The sequence below is a fragment of the Jaculus jaculus genome, chromosome 2 (genome assembly GCF_020740685.1).
Source record: "Jaculus jaculus isolate mJacJac1 chromosome 2, mJacJac1.mat.Y.cur, whole genome shotgun sequence".
In the NCBI taxonomy this organism is placed as follows: Eukaryota; Metazoa; Chordata; class Mammalia; order Rodentia; family Dipodidae; genus Jaculus; species Jaculus jaculus.
The window spans coordinates 42,299,657-42,319,887 of NC_059103.1; the positions used below are offsets into that span (position 1 = coordinate 42,299,657).

Here is a 20,231-nt window from a genome sequence, read left to right on the forward strand (position 1 = left end):
GGTGACGCATATGTCTGGAGTTTGCAGTGGCTGAATGCACTAGTATGCCCATTCTTTCTCTCTTTCTCACTTTCTCTGCCTCTTTCTCCCTCTGTCAAATAAGTAAACAAAATAAAATATATTAAAAAAAAAAAAAACTAACCGGCAGCCAGTCAAGCCTGGCACCTACCCCCAGTGTGTGCATGTGAGCATCTTTTCCTTCCCAAGCATGGAACACACTGTGACTATCAACATGCTCTGCAGCTAGTGAAAACCCTGAGTGTTCTCTGTCTGTGCTGCCCCACTGTGTGTGAGACAAAGGCTCCCTATATAGCCCAAGCTGACCCCCAACTCCTAACCCTCCCATCTCATCCCCCCAAGTGCTCAGATTACAGGTGTGCACCATCATGACCAGTTTGTCTTTTTTTGTTTGTTTGCTTTTGTTTTGGTTTTTCTAGGTAAAATCTCGCTCAGGCTGACCTGGAATTCACTATGTAGTCTCAGGGAGGCCTCAAACTCACAGTGATCCTCCTACCTTTGCCTCCCAAATGCTGGGAGTAAAGGCGTGTGCCACCATGCCCGGCTGCCTCCTTCTTTTTAATGCCTGCCCCGCCACTCTATGCTGAATCTAGGCAAAGATTAGAATCCATTTATTTTTTATGTCCTTGATGCTAAGTAATGCTGAGTACTTTCACACATTTAAAATGTATTTTTTCCTTTTTTGTGGGTTTATTTTTTGGCCATATTTCCTAATAACTAATAGGCTTCTTCTTGAGTTTTTTTTTGAATACTCCATTTTTTTTCTTTTTAAGTATTTTTATTTATTTGTTAATTTGCAAGCAGGAAGAGAGAGAGAGAGAACATGGGTACATGTGCCACTGTGCATCTGGCTTTACAGGGGACTTGAACCTGGGTCATTAGGCTTTGCAGGCAAGAGCCATAACCACTGAGCAACTTCTCCAGCCCCTCTTCCTGAATTTTTAAAAAATTTTTTTAGTTTTTTTATTTTTATTTATTTATTTATTTGAAAGAGAGAGAAAGAAAGAGGCAGAGATAGAGAAAGAGAGAATGGGTGTGCCAGGACCTCCAGCCACTGCAAATGAACTCCAGATGCATGTGCCCTCTTGTGCGGTTTACATGGGTCCTGGGGAATTGAACCAGGGTCCTTTGGCTTTGCAGATTTTTCTGCCATTGATGGAACTTCCTCCTTTGATCTGTAAGCTTGAAATAAATCCTTTCCTCCCCTACACTGTGCCTGATTTGGATGTTCATCCCAGCAATGTGGAGCTGACTGCAATAAAGTATGAGGAAGGGATTCAAGCTTTATTTTGTTTCCTTCATAATTAGCCAGTTCTCCCAACCTTATTTATTGAAGATCCATCTTGTTTTGTTTTGTTTTGTTTCAAGATAGTGTTTCACTGTAGCTCAGGCTGACCTGGAACTCACTCTATAGTCCCAGGCTGACCAGAAACTCCCAGAGATCCTCCAACCTCTGCCTCCTGAGTGCTAAGATTAAAGATATGTACTACCATGCCAAGCCTGAAAATCCATCTTAAAACAAAATTTGGAGTTCCATCTTTATGACATACAAAGTTCACATACATATGAACTTACATGAATCTATCAGTGGTATGTCATAACTTTCCATTGATCTCAGTCTTTCTCTCTCTCTCTCTCTCTCTCTCTCTCTCTCTCTCTCTCTATCTCTATCTATCTATCTGTGTGGTATATGTGTATGATGTATGCTGTATGCACATGTGTGTGCAGATGTCCATGCCCCATGTGCATAGGGAAGCCAGAGGAGAGCACACTGTGTTGCTCTTTTACGTATTTCCTGGAGGCAGGGCTCTCTCCATCAACTGTTGTCCATCAGGGAGCCCCGGGGATTCTCTGGTCTCTGTCCCCACTTCCCGAGGGCTACACTTACAGATACGTGGCCATGGCCAGCTGTTTATATGAGTTCTGGGGAGTTGAACTTGGCAGTCTCAGGCACTAGAGACCCTCATGGCTAAGCAGCAAATGGTCTTAACCAGGGAGCCATCTCCTAGATTGTGGATATCTAGCATATTGCCCCTTGGGCAGAGCAACTCCAGGCAAGTGTCCTTACTTCTAACAGTCATTTCGTTCAAAATGTTCTTGACTCATCATAAATGCTTGTCTTTCTCTATGAACTTTAGAATCAACCTAACTAGTCTCACTGGCAACCTGGCTGATGTTTGCACTGGGATCCTGTTACACTTATTCCATGGTTGAGGGGAAATTGGCAACTTTACAAGATTATGGCTCACTGTCCAAGAATAGGCTCCATCTTTCTATTGACTAATAAGTCTTTTAAAAGGTACTTCAGGGCTGGAGAGATGGATTAGCAGACATTTGCCTGTGAAGCCAAAGGACCCAGGTTTGATTCCCAAGGACCCATGTTAGCCAGATGCACAAGGAGGTGCATGTGTCTGGAGTTCGTCTGCAGTGGCTGGAGGCCCTGGCATGCCCATTTTTTCTCTCTCTTCCTCTTTCTCTCTCAAATAATTTTTGTTTAAAAAGGTACTTCAGTCGTGTTGTTAAATTTCCTGCTATGGATCATGGACATTTCTTTTGACTTTATTCCTGGCTGTTGATTCTATTTTTGTTGCCAAAAAATGAGTTTGAGTCTCTTTGATGCATTTTTTAGCCTTATAACCTTATAGACGTACAACCTTATAGACTTAACCCTATACATTTTGCAAAGGGAAGTACTTAATCAAGACACCTGCAAGCAATAAATTGACAGTTCTTTTCTAAATTTTTAGCCTTCATGTTTATTATTCAATATTTCTGTTTTTGTTTTGGTTTGGTTTTTTCAAGATAGAGTCTCGCTGCAGACCTGGCTGACCTGGACTTCACTATGTAGTCTCAAACTGTCCTTAAACTCATAGTGATCTTCCTACCTCTGCCTCCCAAGTGCTAGGTTTAAAGGTGTGTGCCACTATGTCCGGCTTTTCAACATTTATAGTTTGGAGGTACTAGAGGGGAGCAGCTGTCCTAGGAGAACAGAAACTAGAGCACCCATTCTAACTCACAGGGGGCTCAGCCAGGCCTCTTGGGGCTGGGGTGTGCTGAGGAGAGCTCCATGCCTAGAGGACATTTTCACCGGCACTTCTAACTGTCTGAAGACCAAAAATCTCATAGCAAATAGATTAGTGGCGGTGGCAAGTGGAGTGGGAGCAGATGTTTGGGACAGGGGACTGGACAGTGCTGCCTTCCCTCTGGAAATTGAGCAAGTTGCCAGTCTTTGGGGTTGGGCTTCGGCAGCTAAAGGCAAATGTCAGCAGAGGGGAGAATTGCTGGATTTGCCGTGGACTGTCATGACTCCCCACCACGACCATGATCCTGCCTTAGGGAACCTGCCTGGACAGACACCCATGAGTCACCAGCTCCCATATCCCTGATGGCAGTCTCCACCCACTCTGGACTCCTTATTGTCATCCATTGTTCTACAGTCTTTTGCTGTGGGTTGGCTGTTCCTGCTGTGTGAAGCCAGAACCCTGCCAGGGCAGGTGTTGGGTGTTTGGAAGAGGTTGTCACAGGCTAAAGCCCAGACCAGGCATGTGGCGAGTTGTTAACTAATGGCTACTGTTAACTGACTGATACTCCACAAGAAAGCCACTCATAGCAAAGAAGTGTCCAGTTCACAGACTGATTGATTACCCTTGCTTTGGAAAGGGCTCCCTAGCACCCAACAACCCTCAGTGTCTGTAGTGGACAAACAAGGAAATTACAGCAAAGAGACTAGACCTGAGTATAAATAGCAAACGGAAATGCTTGGGCTTTCTCGGGGCAATAAAAGTTCTATGTAATAATATTACACATGACTACAATTAGACCCGAAAATTGCAAGCTTCCAGTGTGTTCTTTCCCAGCCAAATACTAGGCGGTTCTGGTGGTAGATAGCATTTTCTTAGAAGAAAAGTGCAAGTTTGGAGGCAAATCTGGGGTTTGACTTCCTTTGGAAAACATAGGCAGAGTAGAGACCCTGTGGCCATCTGGCTGGACCCCTCATTTGGGCCTTGTCTCCAAATTGGGCTGACAGCAGCAGGGAGGCAGAGGTGTTTTTCAAGGGCCAAGGCGTAACCACGACATCTCACACCTGTGACAGGCTTGGGCTGCCCTCCCTCCTCCCTCCCTGGCCGGATCCTGCATGAGGTCTGGGGCAAGAGAAGGGCAGAGAGGGCCGTGAGTAATGGGAGCAGCTGTGTGGGCAGGAAGACCCATTCTCCTCACTGCCTGCCAGCTGCCCTTCCCTCTCTAGGCCTGCCTGTTGCTGATAGCTTCCTCACAGGCAGCACCAGGCAGATCCTCTCATCCAGGGCCTTCCATGGCCTCTTTAACAGAGCCCAGATGCTTGGAGCACCCAGCCCCAGATCCTTCCAGGGGAGCCCACTGTGCTCCAACAGACCTGCCTGTTCCTAAACTCATCTGCCTTCTCCCTTTGAACCCAGTGCCCAAAACAGCCTGCTGTTCCTGTCTGCATCTGCCGTATTGCCTCCACCTACGGTCCTCACTCAGCACATGTTTCCTCACTTTCTAGAACGTTCTGCTCCCCAGCCTCAAGACATAGCCGCCTGGGGACTTAACAACCTTGATGAGGTCCCCTGCCAGAGCCTCTGACAAAAGGTCCTGCATGAACAGGCAGCATGGCAAACCACTTAGGAAACCAGAGCAAGCTTCAAGTGCCAGCTCTCCCTCGGTTTCCCTATTTGAAATAAGTGACCGGGATGACAGAGCTACCTTAAGGAATATTGGTGAGGATGACGTGAGAACCCATATACAATATTTAGGACAAGGCTGAAGAGATGACTTAGCCATTAAGGCACTTGCCTAAAAAGCCTAAGGATCCAGGTTCAATTCCCCAGCACTCATGTAAGCCAAATGCACAAGGTGGCACACATGTCTGGACTTTGTTTGCAGTGGCTAGAAGCCCGGGTGTGCCCATTCTCCCTATCTGCTTCTGTTTCTTTAAAATAAATATTTTTTTAAAAACATCTTTAGGGGCCGGAGAGATGGCTTAGTGGTTAAACGCTTGCCTCTGAAGCCTAAGGACCTCAGTTCAAGGCTCGATTTCCCAGGACCCGGTGCATGCATCTGGAGTTCCTTTGCAGTGGCTGGAGACCCTGATGCACCCATTTTCTCTCTATCTGCCTCTTTCTCTCTGTGTCTGTCTGTAGCTCTCAAATAAATAAAAATAAATTTTAAAAAATCTTTAGGACAGTGACCAGCACAAAGCAGACACTCAGTACATCCTGGCCAGCAGTCAGAGAGACTAAAGAGTGCTCAGGCTGAAGCCCCTGCCTCCTGCATACTGCGCCTGCCTGTACGCCTGTACTCAGCTGGCATCAGGATGATTCCCACCTGCCTGGATGCCTCCTACACAGGACAGTGGGCTTGTTCCTAATGGGGTTGCTCATGTTGTTCTGGAGAAACAGGCACCTTTGGCCTCTGTAGCGTAGAGACAAGACTGATGGAGTATCTGTCCTTGCCCTTCCTCTGGACAGGGTGAGGGAATATATAGCAAGCCTCTTACCCACATCTCATCACTGTATCCAGGGTGGTCAAATGACGAGCCTCACTTTGATCATGTAGAGTTCTCATGTGAAAACCCAATGTGTGCTCACACTTACATTCCTAAGAAACCATAACATGGTCATGTTTCTGAGAGGCGCACGGTAGGGGCAGAGAACCAAATCAAGATCACAGAAAATTCACAATCAGTCACAGTAACCCAAGATATCCAAACTTGAGGCATTTTTTGTTTGTTTTGCTTTATTTATCTACTTCAGAGAAAGAGAAAGAGATAGGCAACGAATGGGCACACCAGGGCCTCTGGCCACCACAAACAAAATCCAAACACTTGTGCCACCTTGTGCATCTGGCTTTCCGTGGGTACTGGAGAATTGAAGAACCTGGGTCCTTTGTTTTTGCAGGCAAGAGCCTTAAATGCTAAGGAATCCCTCCAGTCCCCAAACTTGAGTTTTAATGACCTTGACATGCAAGGGTCCATCTTGAGACTAAAATATTTAAGTCAAGTAGTTGGAAAAATGATTGGACCACTGAGTGTATGGGCAGCAAGGAACCTCACAACCTCGTAGTCCGATAGAAAGAAAATGAAGTTCCAAGAGGGACTTGGACAGTATAGGGTCCTAACATGAATCTCTTGCAAGACAGGGCTCCCACAAAGGGCTTGGGCCCCACGGTTGATCACACATCTAGACTCCCCAGCCTCCTTCCCTCACGCTCTCAGCCTTTCATGGCTCTGTTTGCAACCACTTCACTTGGTCCTGGTTGCTCCCTGCCCAGTGGAAACCTGCAGGCTCTGCAACACGGACTGGGCTTCCTGAGCCCTGCCCTTCCCAGTGGGAGCCTTGGTACCTGGGCAGAGGAGGTGTACAGGAGTCATGTACACATGGCCAGCTGGCCAGCTACATTGATACCTTCTAGAAAAGACCCTAGAATATTTCCAAGAGGGCTCAGAATACGGTGTCACCCATAACCCCGATGCCCCCACACATCTTAAATAGCTAACGAAGTCTAGAATGTTCCCAATCTTCTGCCAGAGATGGCTCACGGGGACAGAAGCGCTCCAGAGACTACCGTGTGGCCCCCAGCCTTCAGGGAGTTGTGCAATTGTGCTGGTGAAGGCCATGGCGAGCCACCACCCAGCCACCAGTGACACCTGCTGAAAAGACAGCTGGGGAAGTTGGGACTCTGTAATGGGTAGCCTGGTGCTGTTTATGGATATGGATACGAGTGATTTATTTTATTATCTAAATTTTCTGTGATTTAATAAGGCTTAATAAGCCTCCCAAGGAGTTTTCTGGCTCAGGAAATTGCCTGTAATAAACACGAGTAGTAAATCTTTTATTTTGAACATAAAGAAATAGGTGCGCTGTTTTCATCCTGCCATGAGGAAAGGCTGAATAAACAATACAGTTTGAAGGGGGCACCACTTGACCTGCTGAAGCTGTGCTGGTCTGGGAGAAGGAAGAGGTAGGGAGGCAGCACAGATGATGATGGGGTGCAGAGCCTGAGGGTGTGGGGGTCTCTGTCACTCAGCTAGATCAAGGACCTAGCATGAGTCTGTTTCCTACCCCTGCCCCCGTGTCCTTTCCCTCCCCTCCCCACCTCCCTTCTCCCTCTACCAGGATCCCAGGCTGGCCTGACCTCACGGTGCAGCAAGCTGGCCTCAGACTCAAGATCTTTCTGCCTCTATTTCCAAAGAGTGGAGATTCCAGGTGCTTATATTTCCCATTGAAAAAAATAGTCCTGTGGGGTTGAGGAAATGACTCAGAGGTTAAAAGCACTTGCTTGTAAAGCCAGATTGCTGAGTCTGATTCCCCCTACCTCCTAGTACCCACGTAAAGCTAGGTGCGCAAAGTGGTACATGTGTCTGGAGTTCATTTGCAGCAGCAAGAGAACCTGGCATGTTTCTCTCTCTCTTTCTCTCTCTCTCTCTCCTCTCTCCCTTTTGCCTCTTTCTTTCTCTCTTCTTCCTCTTTCTCTCTTCTTCTCCTCCTCCTCTTCTTCCTTCTCCCTCTTCCTTCCTTCCTTTTGTCTCTCCCTCCTTCTCCTCCTCCTCTTCCTTCTTCTTCTTCTTCTTCCCCCCCCCCCCCCGTCTCTCTCTCTCCAGAGAGGAAAAAAAACTACAGGTGAAAAGATTGTGCAACAGAAATTGTCTGATGTCAATCTCAACAGGCATATGACCTCTTTGACCTTGGGGTTTAACAGAGAGCAGGAAGCAGGGATTGGGTGCTCTAGCACTAGAGAAAATCCCAAGGCCAGGTGAACGCCACCTGTGGCTGAGAGGAGAAGCCACTGTGTCTGCTGTGATCCTCATGGTTCTTGTCCAGGGACAGAGGAGAGAACCAGCATGATGGGGGAGAAGAGGTGTGCACTTGTATGCAACGGTGGGGGGTGGGGTGTGGGGGAGAACCTGCCCTACAACTGTAAGGAGATGTGGATGGCTGCACCTTACACAAAGGAAGAAAGCTCAGAGCCCCTTGCACAGAAACCCCGAGGAGCTGCATGAGGCCCAGCTAAGCGAGGGACTATGGGACAGGCAAGATGGCAGGCCAGGTGTACCTGGCTTCATGCAGAGTGGGCGCTCTGCCCAGGGTGATCAAAACAGGAGGGGTACAGGGTGGAAAAAGAAGCAGCTCTTCCCAGCCCACATTGTCTGTCACACCCAGCCTCTGGGGCACCCCAAGCTCGGGGGCATTCTGGGGCCAAGGAGTGTAGTCACCCTGCTTGGAGAAACTGCCAAAGACAGGGTATAGCAGGAGAGAGAGCTCAGGACAGGACTCCCCACTCTCTCTCCCGCCCAGCCCACCACCCCCTTTTGGGTCTCAGTGCCTCAGACAGCAGGGCGTAGACTTGCTCAAAGGACGCGGTAACCACTGTCCAGCCTCGTTCTCACATCTACAAAGGAAACCCACGTCCTTCCCCGACGCTGGGCAGCACCTGGCCATCCCCACCGCAGCCGCGAATCCTACCAGGTGGCTGCAAAGCTCCAGGCCTGGGCGCGGTGCTGATGGCTGTGCACAGGGCTGAGTGGTGAGAGCCATCGGCTGGGCCGGCCTGCCGCAGGGATTTGACAGATGCGAGTGCCGTCCTGAGCCCCACGGTTGCTGAGCTGAGCAGGATTCAGGAGGCACTGGGATTGTAGATCATAGTAATAGCATTGTCCCAAAAGGGACACCACCAAGGCAGCCATGGAATACTTGAAAGCAAGCGGAGCTGAGCAGAAATCAGGTACCTGCTCTACTGCTCTCTAGCTGTGTGGGTCTCTGAGCCCCATCCAACAGGGATCACAGCACCAATGACAAAGATGACAAGAGCTAATATAAGTGCCTTTGTCTTTTTTATTTTTACTTTTTTATTTGAGAGAGGAGAAAGAGATGATAAAGATAAAGGGTCTCCAGCCACTGCAAGCGAACTCCAGACGCATTTGCCACCTTGGCTTACATCTGGCTTACGTGGGTCCTGGGGAATCGAACCTGGGCCCTTTGGCTTTGCAGGCAAGTGCCTGAACGGCTGAGCCATCTCTCTAGCCCATAAATGCCTTTTGAGCATTTATTTTTGATAGGGCCATGTTCAAATGCCAGGTGTGCTGGGTGGAGGGTTAGGGTTATCCCACCACCATTTGTGACATCTCAGTGATCTCACTTGTTTCTTTGAGCTGATGTCATCCATGCAGCGTCTACCCAGTCACTGCGTGATGGCATCCTGGGAGAAGTCCAGACATGGAAGACACAATGTCTGCCCTGGAGCAAGTCACCCATCAAGGGCAATAGCTCCCATAAATAATCCAGTGCCCGATGCTCCAAGCCAGTTTATTAGAGTTACAGAGTGATCGTCACACTCCCATATACAAACTCAATAAACTGAGGGTAGCCACGGAGGTAACGTGTAAGCCATGGATGTCACATGCAATGTGTTCTTCACATTCCTAGGAAAAGCAAGAACAGAGACCCTCTGTCGGCCCAGCAGACCAGCACATTAGTCCAGGGACATTGCAGTGTACGGGGCACGCAGGCTTGGGCACCCTGGTTCTCATTCTGCTCTGATGCTTATGTGCTGTGTGACCCTAGGCACAGGATCCTCTCTGTGGCTCATTTTCCTCCTCGATGAGACGGACATGTTTTTACCAGCCTTACCTGCCTTTCTGGATTAAGAGTCCCTGAGTCAGGAAATTCATTATGAGCTACACACAGTGCAGTGGTGGCCTGGGAACCCATCCACGTATTCTTGGTACGTCTTTCAGAGAGATGCCCAAACAACACAGGCCACCACAAACCATACCAAAGGTATGTTGGCTCCTGGTACGGTCTGTCCAGCCAAGACCCCTGTTAGGGGTTTAAGTCCCTGACGTTCAGAATTGCTGATATGGATGGCACACCAGTAGAGCTCCAGAAAAGGTGCACTGTCCCCTTGGTCCACAAGCCACGCTAGGCAAGACGCAGCCCCTGGGCGCAGGAGAAAACTAGTCAAGGAGAGAAGTCCCAAGGCCCAGGGGCTGTTTGCGGTGGTGCCAGGATGTAAGAGCAGGCAGGTTGAGAACAGAGCCCTCACCCTGCCCGCCTACCATCCATCAGCCTCAAGCACAGGCTGGCTGAGAACAACTTTACTGCGATCTCACTCTGGGATCCAGGTGAAACACATGTTTGCAAGGAATTCTAGAATCCCAAACCTTCCAGATTCAAATGAAGTAGGTTGGTGTCCAATAAAATCTCTACCCTCCACCGCCAAGGTCCTGGATGGCTGCCTGATTCCCAACCCACAGATCTAGGTGCTTTTCTTTTCTTTTCTTTTCTTTTCTTTTCTTTTCTTTTCTTTTCTTTTTTTCTTTCTTTCTTTCTTTCTTTCTTTCTTTCTTTCTTTCTTTCAGTTTTGGTTTTCTGAGGTAGGGTTTTGCTCTAGCCCAGGCTGACCTGGAATTCACTCTGTAGTCACAGGGTGGCCTTGAACTCATGGCAATCCTCCTACCTCTTCCTCCCAAGTGCTGGGATTAAAGGCGTGCACCACCATGCCCAGCTCTGGTCTTAAGGGCATTTCTGTTCCCACTTGCACTTGGCTCTGAGCCTTCCTATTCCTTAGTTACCTGTGAGTATTGATCCCAGCAACGTGGTGCACCCTCCAGGGAAAAGAGTTCAAATCCCTCTGCCTCCAAAGTAGACTTCATGTTGAAGGGCAAATGTGAGTTTGCAAGGCAGTTGGGTCAAATCATGCCAACACTTGCCCACTGTGTGCTCATGGGAACATCTCTTGCCCCCTGCATACCTACTCCTCCTCTCTGTGCATCGCAGGCGCTTGGGAGGAACACACTCCTTTCAGGAGGAAGGATTAGGGGTCGGATGACTCACTGGGACAGGCACTTGATGACCAGCAGCATGTATTGAGTGTGGTTGTCAATGCCGCTGCAATGCTTGTTGCTTTTGACCCCTGGGAAAGGAGGCTGATGCCACGGTTGCTTGGACCTGCCTGGGTTCTAGAAACTTCCATGGAGACCTAGGGCATCCTTAGTTAGACCTTGTGTTCTCCGGAGTGCTAGGCATACCTCTGCACTCTTCCCGTTACCTCTCTCCTCCGCTCCTGAGCCTCTTTTGCTCTTCCCTTTCATACGTACTTTCCTATCACCGACATACCAGAGGCCTAGGTTCCATGTCAAGGCTCTATATGTTCGTGTGTGTGTGTGTGTGTGTGTGTGTGTGTGTGTGTGTGTGTATTTTGAATTGTTTCCTCTGTGCATGTCATTCTTGGAGACAGATCGTCCTGGTTTGGGTGAGGGAAGGGAAGGAGGTGACAGGCTTGGATGGGAAGTCAAGAGAGATATGATATCTCTTTTGGGACATGGCTGTCCGCTTGCCCACCAGGGCATGGGAACCTTAGGGTCACCAGGGAAGCTTCTATAACACAGGATGGGGGGGGGCTTCTTCCCATAGAGACAATGAAACAGCCAGAGGCAGCCCCCACCTGCCTCCTGACCAGAGCTTACCCCTTCCACCCCGAGGTTAGTCTTTTGCCTAAAAAGAAAACAACCCTGGTTCAGTCCCTTCCTCCAAGAATGGAGTAAAGCCCACAAGCCAAGACACAGTGAGAAGTCACTGCCAGGTTGAGCCGCCTTCAAGTCAAGGTCACCAGGCCTGTTGCCCACGCCCGGAGCTCCTTGTGTTCATGACACGTTATCAGATTTCTCTTTGCCATCTAATGGCATGAGAAGAAAGGGGAAGCTTGGAGGAGTGGAGCAGCCTCCTCAGACCACACTGCTACAGCTTCCTGATTCTAGATCCCAAGGAAACACTGCTCCGACAGCTCAGCCGTCCAGACAGACACTCTGCATCCCCAAATAGCTTAGACCCAGCCGCCACACCGGGGACACTTAGCGCTCAGGCTCTTGCTCTTCAAAGAAGGCAGACGAAAGCTTACGGGATGGTGGAAAGTCTCCCAGAAAAGCATTTTCTTTTATTTTGTTTATCAGGCAATGAATTTATGTTTCCTAACAATATAGTCTCAAAGTTGAGTTTCGGAAGCTGCTTTCCTTGGCAGCGTGCAGATCCGTGTGGTCTTTGTGGCAGATTCCACTGTGGCGTAGCGCGGCCGGGCCCAAAATGAAGGAAGGTGATGGTGCAGCCCATGAACTTGATCTTCAGATACTTGCAGAACAGATCTCGCATTCAGGTGTGGCTCTATGAGCAACTGACCATGCGGATAGAGGCTTATATTATTGGTTTTGATGAGTATATGAACCTCGTGTTAGATGACAATGCAGAGGAATTTCATTCTAAAACAAAGTCAAGAAAGCAACTGGGTCGGATCATGCTGAAAGGAGATAATATTATCTTGCTACAAAGTGCTTCCTACTAAAATGATCAAGGGAATGAGAAGATGAGAACGCAAGATTTTTAAAAAATATTTTATTACTATTTTTCTTTTCTTTTTTTCTTTACTTTATTATTTTATTTTATTTTACAACTTCCATAATTGTAGACAATAACCCATGGTAATTCCCTCCATCCCCCCCACACACTTTCCCCTTTGATACTCTACTCTCCATCATATCTCCTCCCCCTCTCAGTCTCTCTTTTATTTTGATGTCATGATCTCTTCCTCCTATTATGATGGTCTTGTGTAGGTAGTGTCAGGTGCTGCAAGGTCATGGATATCCAGGCCATTTTGTGTCTGGAGGAGCATGTTGTAAGGAGTCCTACCCTTCCTTTGGCTCTTACATTCTTTCTACCACCTCTTCCGCAATGGACCCTGAGCCTTTCAGTGCTCGCTGATTCAGTCAGTCCAACTATAAAAACCATGAACTCCAGATGCAGCAACAATCTGTGTCTCTGGGCTGGAGAGATGGCTTAGCCTGTGAAGCCTAAGGACCCTGGTTCATGGCTCCATTCCCCTGGACCCACATTAGCCAGATGCACAAGGGGGCACATGCATCTGGAGTTCGTAGGCAGTGGCTGGAGGCCCTGGCATGCCCATCATCTCTGTCTCTTTCTCTCTGTATGTCACTCTCAAATAAATAAAATAAACAAAAATGAAATGGAGTGGCTTAAAGTAAAAATATTTCTGGGGTCCTGTCTTCTGTGAGTCCACGTCAGGAGAAGTTGAAGTGAGTGGCTCTGGTTCTGCATCCTTCATGAGGCCGCAGGCAGTCAAGGTGCTACCTGGGCTGCCACCATAGGAGATGGGTGGGGGCTGGTGGAGCCGCTGTCAAGATGGCTCTCTCACACACCCGTCAAGTGGGCGCTGGCCTCAGCCTCACCACATGGCCCTCTCTGCTCAGTGCTGTGCCAGCCTCCCAGAGCGCAGCAGGACAACCATGTCCTTCATGACTCCACCTCAGAGGTCACATGCTATCACTTCCACAGATCTTACTGGTGACACAGTCAGCCCTAGGATGGCGCAAAGACATGAAACCCTGCCACCAAATCAGCCACGGTCTTTAGCTGGAGCACCACTGTGAACCCACCCAACGGTAATTTCACTCTGCTAAGGACAGTCCTCACCACAGGCCTTCACCAGCGATGTGACGGCAACATGCTGAGCATTTCGATGGCATTATCTGCTCTGAAGCAGGTTCTGGCAGAGATGCCCAGACACACAGTAAACAAAGTGGAGCACAGATAGGGTCGGGTTAGTGTACAGAAGGTCCAGCACCTGAACTGAGAGGTGGAAGGTGTGAGTGGGATGTTAGAGCTCAAGGATGTGGCCCAGGACAGTCGTGACGATGGACGTTCTCCTGACAGGAACAAAGTATGATCAAAGGCTCATAGGCTGAAAACCGCAGTGATGCTTGGGGATTGGAGAGAAGGGTCGCAGAGAACTTTGGGGGAATAGTGGAGGGCGGTGTTGTGGCCATGTGCCTGTCCAGGAGAGTGCCAACTGCAGCTGTACCCCAAAGGAGGCCTGTTGAGCCTTGGCTCCTGTTCATCTTTTCCCCTCCGACCTCCCATGGTGCAGAGTCATCCCCGAGGCCCCTGAGAGTGACAGCAGAGACACTGGCCATTCTCAGTTACTCTCTCTGCCTGAGGCAGGGACTGTGTTAAAGCAGGTGGGGCAGGGGGCAGACTTCGGTACAGTTCTTAGCACCTCCCTCATCTGTGTGACATGCCATGGCATGCACCGGGCTCCTCATCCGTGCCCTCGGAGGATGGCCCCGGAGAGGACGGTGTGCCTGAGGAACACCTGGAAAGCCACTGCTTAGGGTTGGCCAGGTAGCCCCGCCCTACCCTCTCATGGGTCCAGAATGTATGGAGTAGCAATGGTGGGGGTGGGGAGGGCAGGACAGACAGTCTCAGGGCCCCTTGCTCCTGCATAGGTAACACTGTACCTGTTTCCTCAGCCTCAGAGGCCGATCCGGGCCTCACAGGGGCAGCCTGGTAGCTCCAGGCAAGATGCCCTCCTTGGGCAGGGAGGCCTCAAAGGAGTCGCTTGACATACGGCCACTCAGGCCACCCTAGTTTCCTCAACCTTCCTGATCTCATTGCTAAGTGAGGAACAGGCCATGGGATGTGATCCCTAAAGGCCTCTCTTCTAGAGATGGCAAGAGGATTCCTCAGAGCTTCCTCTGCAGCACAGTTTCACTGAGGCATGTGACTTTGGGGACACCCTGCCTGTCAGGGAGACCACTCTGGCCATGGTGGGTAATGCTGGACACAGTCCATCAGAGTCCCCAGAAAGCACTGAAGTAGAGTGGCCTGTCAGCTGACCGGACGCAAGCTAAACAGAGCCATTCAGAACAGAACCCGCTCCCCAGAGGAAGAGCGCATACACAGGACTGCCCACTCTGCGCCTGCTCTTCCCACGGCCCGGACACTGTTCCTAAGTCTTCCCATCCGGGGTCCTTTTTGTCCGCTAGTCTCAGCACAACTGACAGCTCAGATTTCCTCCAAGAAGTCTTGCCTCCCCTCCCCAGACAGCAAATAGATAGTTAGATGGGGGGGGGGGTCAGTTTAGGTGGTTTTCTCTCATTTACTTTTGTAAGTTAAATTTTTCTTTTGAGATAGTTATTGGTTCATGCGTGCTACACAACAGGGGCATTCCACGGACACTTCACCTGGCTTCTCCTCACAGGACATACCCAAAGCCATAGTACAGCACCGCATCCAAGATATTGATGTCAACAAGGGCAGGACACAGAACACCTGGAAAACACAACCCCTCCTGTTGCGCTTTTATGCCACACCCAGCCCCCTCTCACCAGCATCCCTTGCTGGTTCTCCACTTCTCAGGAACGCTGGATAAGGAAGCATACCTTTTGGGATTGGCCTTATTCACTCACGGCAACTCCCTGGTGATGTACCAAGGGCACGTCCCTTTCCAGTGCCAGGTGGATCCCCGAAGTGTGGGTGCTCTGCAGTATGCCACCGTCCCACCTGCTGAAGGACGCCTGGGAGTCCCAGTTTGGGACTGTGATGTAGACAGCTGTTCATGGTGTCCATTTCCCTGGGACGAATGCCCAGCAGAGCCACTGCTGAGTCAAATGGTCGTCGGATATCCATCTAGCTGTTAAAGACGCTCTCAAAATACTTTCCCAGGAGACTGGAACATTCTGGCTTTCCCCCAGAAGTGTATGAATGATCTGCTTTCTCCCCCATCCTCGCTGGGTTTTGGACTTGCTGCTGTTGCGCATTTTCATCTCTGCAGTAGGCATAGAGCAACAGTCACTGTGATGTTGAGTCGCTCTCTCGTATCAGTTAGGATGGCTTCTCTGCCATGTCTGTGGCAAAGCTTACTCCACTTCCATCACAGTTGAGCCATCTTGGGTTGCACTGTGGATCCTCGGAGCCCAGGGCAGTGCCTGGCCCCGAGAGCATGCCCAGTGAATACTTCGGGAATCAGGGCCATCTGTGAGGTCTCTGCGCCCTTTGCTGGAAGGAAGTGAGAAAGCAGTGAGGGCACTCTATCTGGAACCTCCTGAGCACCTGGCCACGTGGGGATGCTGGAGGGGACAGGGCAGCACCTAGCACCCTCTGTGCCCACTGGCTCCCTGAGCCTCCACACCATGGGCCTGGCACTTCTCACCCTTCCCTTGCTCTGCTTCTGCTTTTGCAGAGCTGCAACCTTCAGACATGTGGGGATCCCCAGAGCCCCTTCCACTGGGATGTGGGCTTGTAGTTTTTCTTTTTATTCTCCCCATTTTCATGGCACCAAGATAAGGACCAGACAGTGCATGGAGCTGTCTGTGGGCTGTGCTGAGGCTTTATGGTAAGTAGAGGCCCACACCCTCTGGAAGGAGCTAATTTTTGCCCGGGTTGCAAATGTTAGCTTGGGCTGGGGGTTAGGAGAAGGGGGTTCCAATTGTCCTGTCAGTGACCGCCACTGCCCATACTTCACCATACTATATGTGCCGGTGCTCCTTGATATAACAGGGCTACCTCTCAATGCACGACTGGTAATCTGAAAATCTTGTAAGTCAAAAACGCATTTAAGGGCTGGGGAGATGACTAAGCAGTTTAATGTACTTGCTTGCAAAACCTGTCAACCCAGATTCAATTCCTCAGTTCCCAAGTAAGGCCAGATGCACAGAGTGGCCCGTGTGCTTGGGGTTCATTTTCAGTGCCAAGAGGTCCTGTGGCACATCCCCCCTCCCCGCCCATGAATCAATGAAAATGTTTTTTTAATGCAGTTAATACACCTGACCTACTTCCTTGTCTGCCTTAAATCTGCTCAGCCTGCAGCTAGACAAAATTATCTAATGTAGAACTGATTTTATAATAAATTCTCAACTATCTCATTTAATTATTGGATTGCTGTACTGAAAGTGAAGAAACAGAATGGTCATATGGGTGCCCTTTTGTACCATCATAAACCTGAAAACTCCTAAGTCAGGAACCTCTCATAATTGCAAGGAGCCTCAGCAGCACTGTCTCCCCTCGGAGCTTGTGGGGCACAGGTGTGATAAACTGATTAATGGTGTACTTTCATCTATGTCAACTTTCTTTTAAAAATATGTTTACTGGGCTGGAGAGATGGCTTAGTGGTTAAGTACTTGCATGTGAAGCCTAAGGACCCTGGTTCAAGGCTTGATTCCCCAGGACCCACGTTAGCCAGATGCACAAGGGGGGGCACGCATCTGGAGTTTGTTTGCAGTGGTTGGAGGCCCTGGCACGCCCATTCTCCCTCCCTCCCTCTCTCCCTCTCTCTCTCTCTCTCTCTCTCTCTCTCTCTCTCTCTCAAATAAATAAATAAATAAATGAAAAATAAATAAAAATATGTTTACTTATTTGAGAGAGAAAGAGAGAGTATGTATGGGTAGACCAGGGTTTCTTGCTGCTGCAAACAAAAGGGCCACTTTCTGATTTTGGCTTGATGCAAGTATTGGGAAATTGAACCCTGGCCAGCAGGCTTTGTAAGCAAGCACCTTTAACCACTAAGCCATCTCCTCAGCCCTATATTAACTTTTAATGTCCACTAGTCAGTGAAATAGCTCGTAGCTTCAAATATGTAGGATGTCAGTATTTTTAAAAAGGTTAGTAATTACTGGCTGGAGAGATGGCACTTGCCTACAAAGCCAAAGGATCTCAGTTCAACTCCCCAGAACCTACATAAGCCACTTGGTAGCCAGTGCCGAATGTGAGTCTGTTTCAGGAATGGTGGCACTTCTCAGCAGAAGCGCCAAGCAGTCCTTGTGTGAAAGAGGGGCGCCATTCCTGGAGTCCTCAAAACAGCTGGGCTCCATGGGGCTGCTCACCCCGGGGACTCTGCAACCCACACTAACAGTGGAATTCCATGAATCGAGTGTGCAAGGGGCCCCTTTGGCTTTTCCTAAGTAGCTGATGCTCACTGCCCAGTAAGACCCGATTCCCCAAGTGCTAGGGTGCAGAGGGGGGACAAAACCCAACTTGAGCCGGGCTGGGGCTTACAGGTGAGGCTTGACCAGGATGAGAGGCAGCAGGACTAACTTCCTAGACAAGGGAGAAGGAAAGGCGAAGGCAGAATGCGGCAGGCGTCCAGGGGCCAACGGGGATTAACTGGTCTCCCTCTCCGTGTGTCTCCACAGGGCTCTGGCTGAGACCATGGCCAATGGCGTTGACGAGCTCATTGGCATCCCCTTCCCCAACCACAGCAGCGAGGTCCTGTGCAGCCTGAACGAGCAGCGGCACGCGGGGCTGCTGTGCGATGTGCTGCTGGTGGTCCAGGAGCAGGAGTACCGCACGCACCGCTCCGTGCTGGCTGCCTGCAGCAAGTACTTCAAGAAGCTGTTCACGGCCGGCAGCCTGGCCAGCCAGCCCTACGTCTACGAGATCGACTTTGTCCAGCCCGAGGCCCTGGCTGCCATCCTGGAGTTCGCCTACACCTCCACGCTCACCATCACCGCCTCCAACGTCAAGCACATCCTCAACGCTGCCAGGATGCTGGAGATCCAGTGCATCGTGAACGTGTGCCTGGAGATCATGGAGCCCGGCGGTGACGGCGCCGAGGAGGACGACAAGGAGGACGACGATGACGATGAAGACGATGACGATGAGGAGGACGAGGAGGAGGAGGAGGAAGAGGAGGAGGACGATGACGACACAGAGGACTTTGCTGACCAGGAAAACCTGCCTGACCCTCAGGACATCAACTGCCCCCAAAGCCCCTCCAAGTCGGACCATCTCACGGAGAAGGCCTATTCGGACACACCCAGGGACTTCGCCGACTCCTTTCAGGCTGACAGCCCCGGCCATCTGGGAGTGATCCGAGACTTCTCCATCGAATCCCTGTTGCGGGAGAATCTGTACCCCAAAGCTAACATCCCGGACAGGAGACCCTCCTTATCTCCATTCGCCCCAGACTTCTTCCCACATCTTTGGCCAGGGGACTTCGGTGCCTTTGCCCAGCTGCCTGAGCAGCCCATGGACAGTGGGCCACTGGATCTGGTCATCAAGAACCGCAAGATCAAGGAGGAGGAGAAGGAGGAGCTGCCCCCGCCCCCGCCCCCGCCCTTCCCTAGTGACTTCTTCAAGGACATGTTCCCTGACCTGCCTGGGGGCCCTCTGGGCCCCATCAAGGCGGAGAACGACTACGGTGCCTATCTCAACTTCCTGAGTGCCACCCACCTGGGGAGCCTCTTCCCACCCTGGCCGCTGGTGGAGGAGCGCAAGCTGAAGCCCAAGGCCTCTCAGCAGTGCCCCATCTGCCACAAGGTCATCATGGGGGCCGGGAAGCTGCCCCGGCATATGCGGACCCACACCGGGGAGAAACCCTACGTGTGCAGTATCTGCGAAGTCCGCTTCACCAGGTGTGCAGCTGCAGGCACGGGTGGGCAGGGCGGGCCGGGGCCAGGGCTGGCAGCCGTGGGGTGATAGCAGAGGCTCGCATGGAGGGCAAGAGATGAAGAGAGTGCCAGCTGAATCCTAGACACCCATAGGTTCATTGTTAGGTGGGGTGATGGGTGGTACCTGGTGCAGTGATTCTCAAACCCCTTTTAGAAGCTAAAATATTTTCTCAAATGCACTATGAGGGGAATCCCATGACATAGAACAGGTCGGAGTAGAGCTACCCTGGGGGAGAGGAAGTGAGGTGTCCTAGCTCCTTTGCTTCTCCCTAAAATATCCATGCAGCTGGTCTGAAGGTCCCCATGGCGAGCAGCCTCTTCGTTTCATTGAGAGCAGCAGCAAATAGCCTTAGTTAAGCAGGTCCTGCATACTGGCTGTCTTTGGAAGGTGGAAGGTGCTGTTCTCTTTTTTTGTTCCTGTCCATCGCCCATTAGCTAGCTGGCCACTTGAGAGCACAGCTGGACAGTGGCAGAGCTGGAACTGGAATCCCAGTCCTTATATGATGGTAATATTGGTGGCCAGGAGACTGGAGAGTCCCCTGTGGTCCCTTTCCACCCAACTGACAGGATGGCCTCTTACGTTCTCCCCTTTGCTTCCCAACACTGGAAGAAGGATAATTGCATGCTTGGGTGAGATTTGAAAAACAGATGTGTCATCTTACAGTAGTGTCATTCCATTCAGCAAATGGATGTGATATACCTTCTCTGTGTGGTGACTTTGACAGCCAGAACTGATAAGTGGGGGGTGTGGGGGTCACAGCTGTCCACTACTAGATTTCAAAAGGCCTCGCTTTTGGAAAATGTGGCTCGTTGATACCATTGGTGACCCTGATGTGAGGTGGCTGGTCTCCGTCAGGTCCCCAGTGGGGAGAGTTCTAGTGAGTGGCCTCTATCAGAGTTTGTCATTTCACTGTGTCTGATGCAGGCAAAGCCTGGTGACATCTGCCCTGCAGCCGTGGCT

General features: G+C 50.3%; 1 protein-coding gene across 3 annotated transcripts in view; it reads left to right on the forward strand.

The window, feature by feature from the left end:
* Positions 1-20,231, forward strand: part of Zbtb7c (zinc finger and BTB domain containing 7C) — a 405,924-nt gene that overhangs the window by 374,974 nt on the left and 10,719 nt on the right. For all 3 annotated transcript variants that reach the window (XM_045143821.1, XM_045143822.1, XM_045143823.1), the window contains one exon: positions 18,014-19,234. In XM_045143821.1, coding sequence (XP_044999756.1) covers positions 18,030-19,234 — 1,205 coding nt within the window. In that variant the 5' untranslated portion in view covers positions 18,014-18,029. The remainder of the gene's footprint in view (positions 1-18,013; positions 19,235-20,231) is intronic.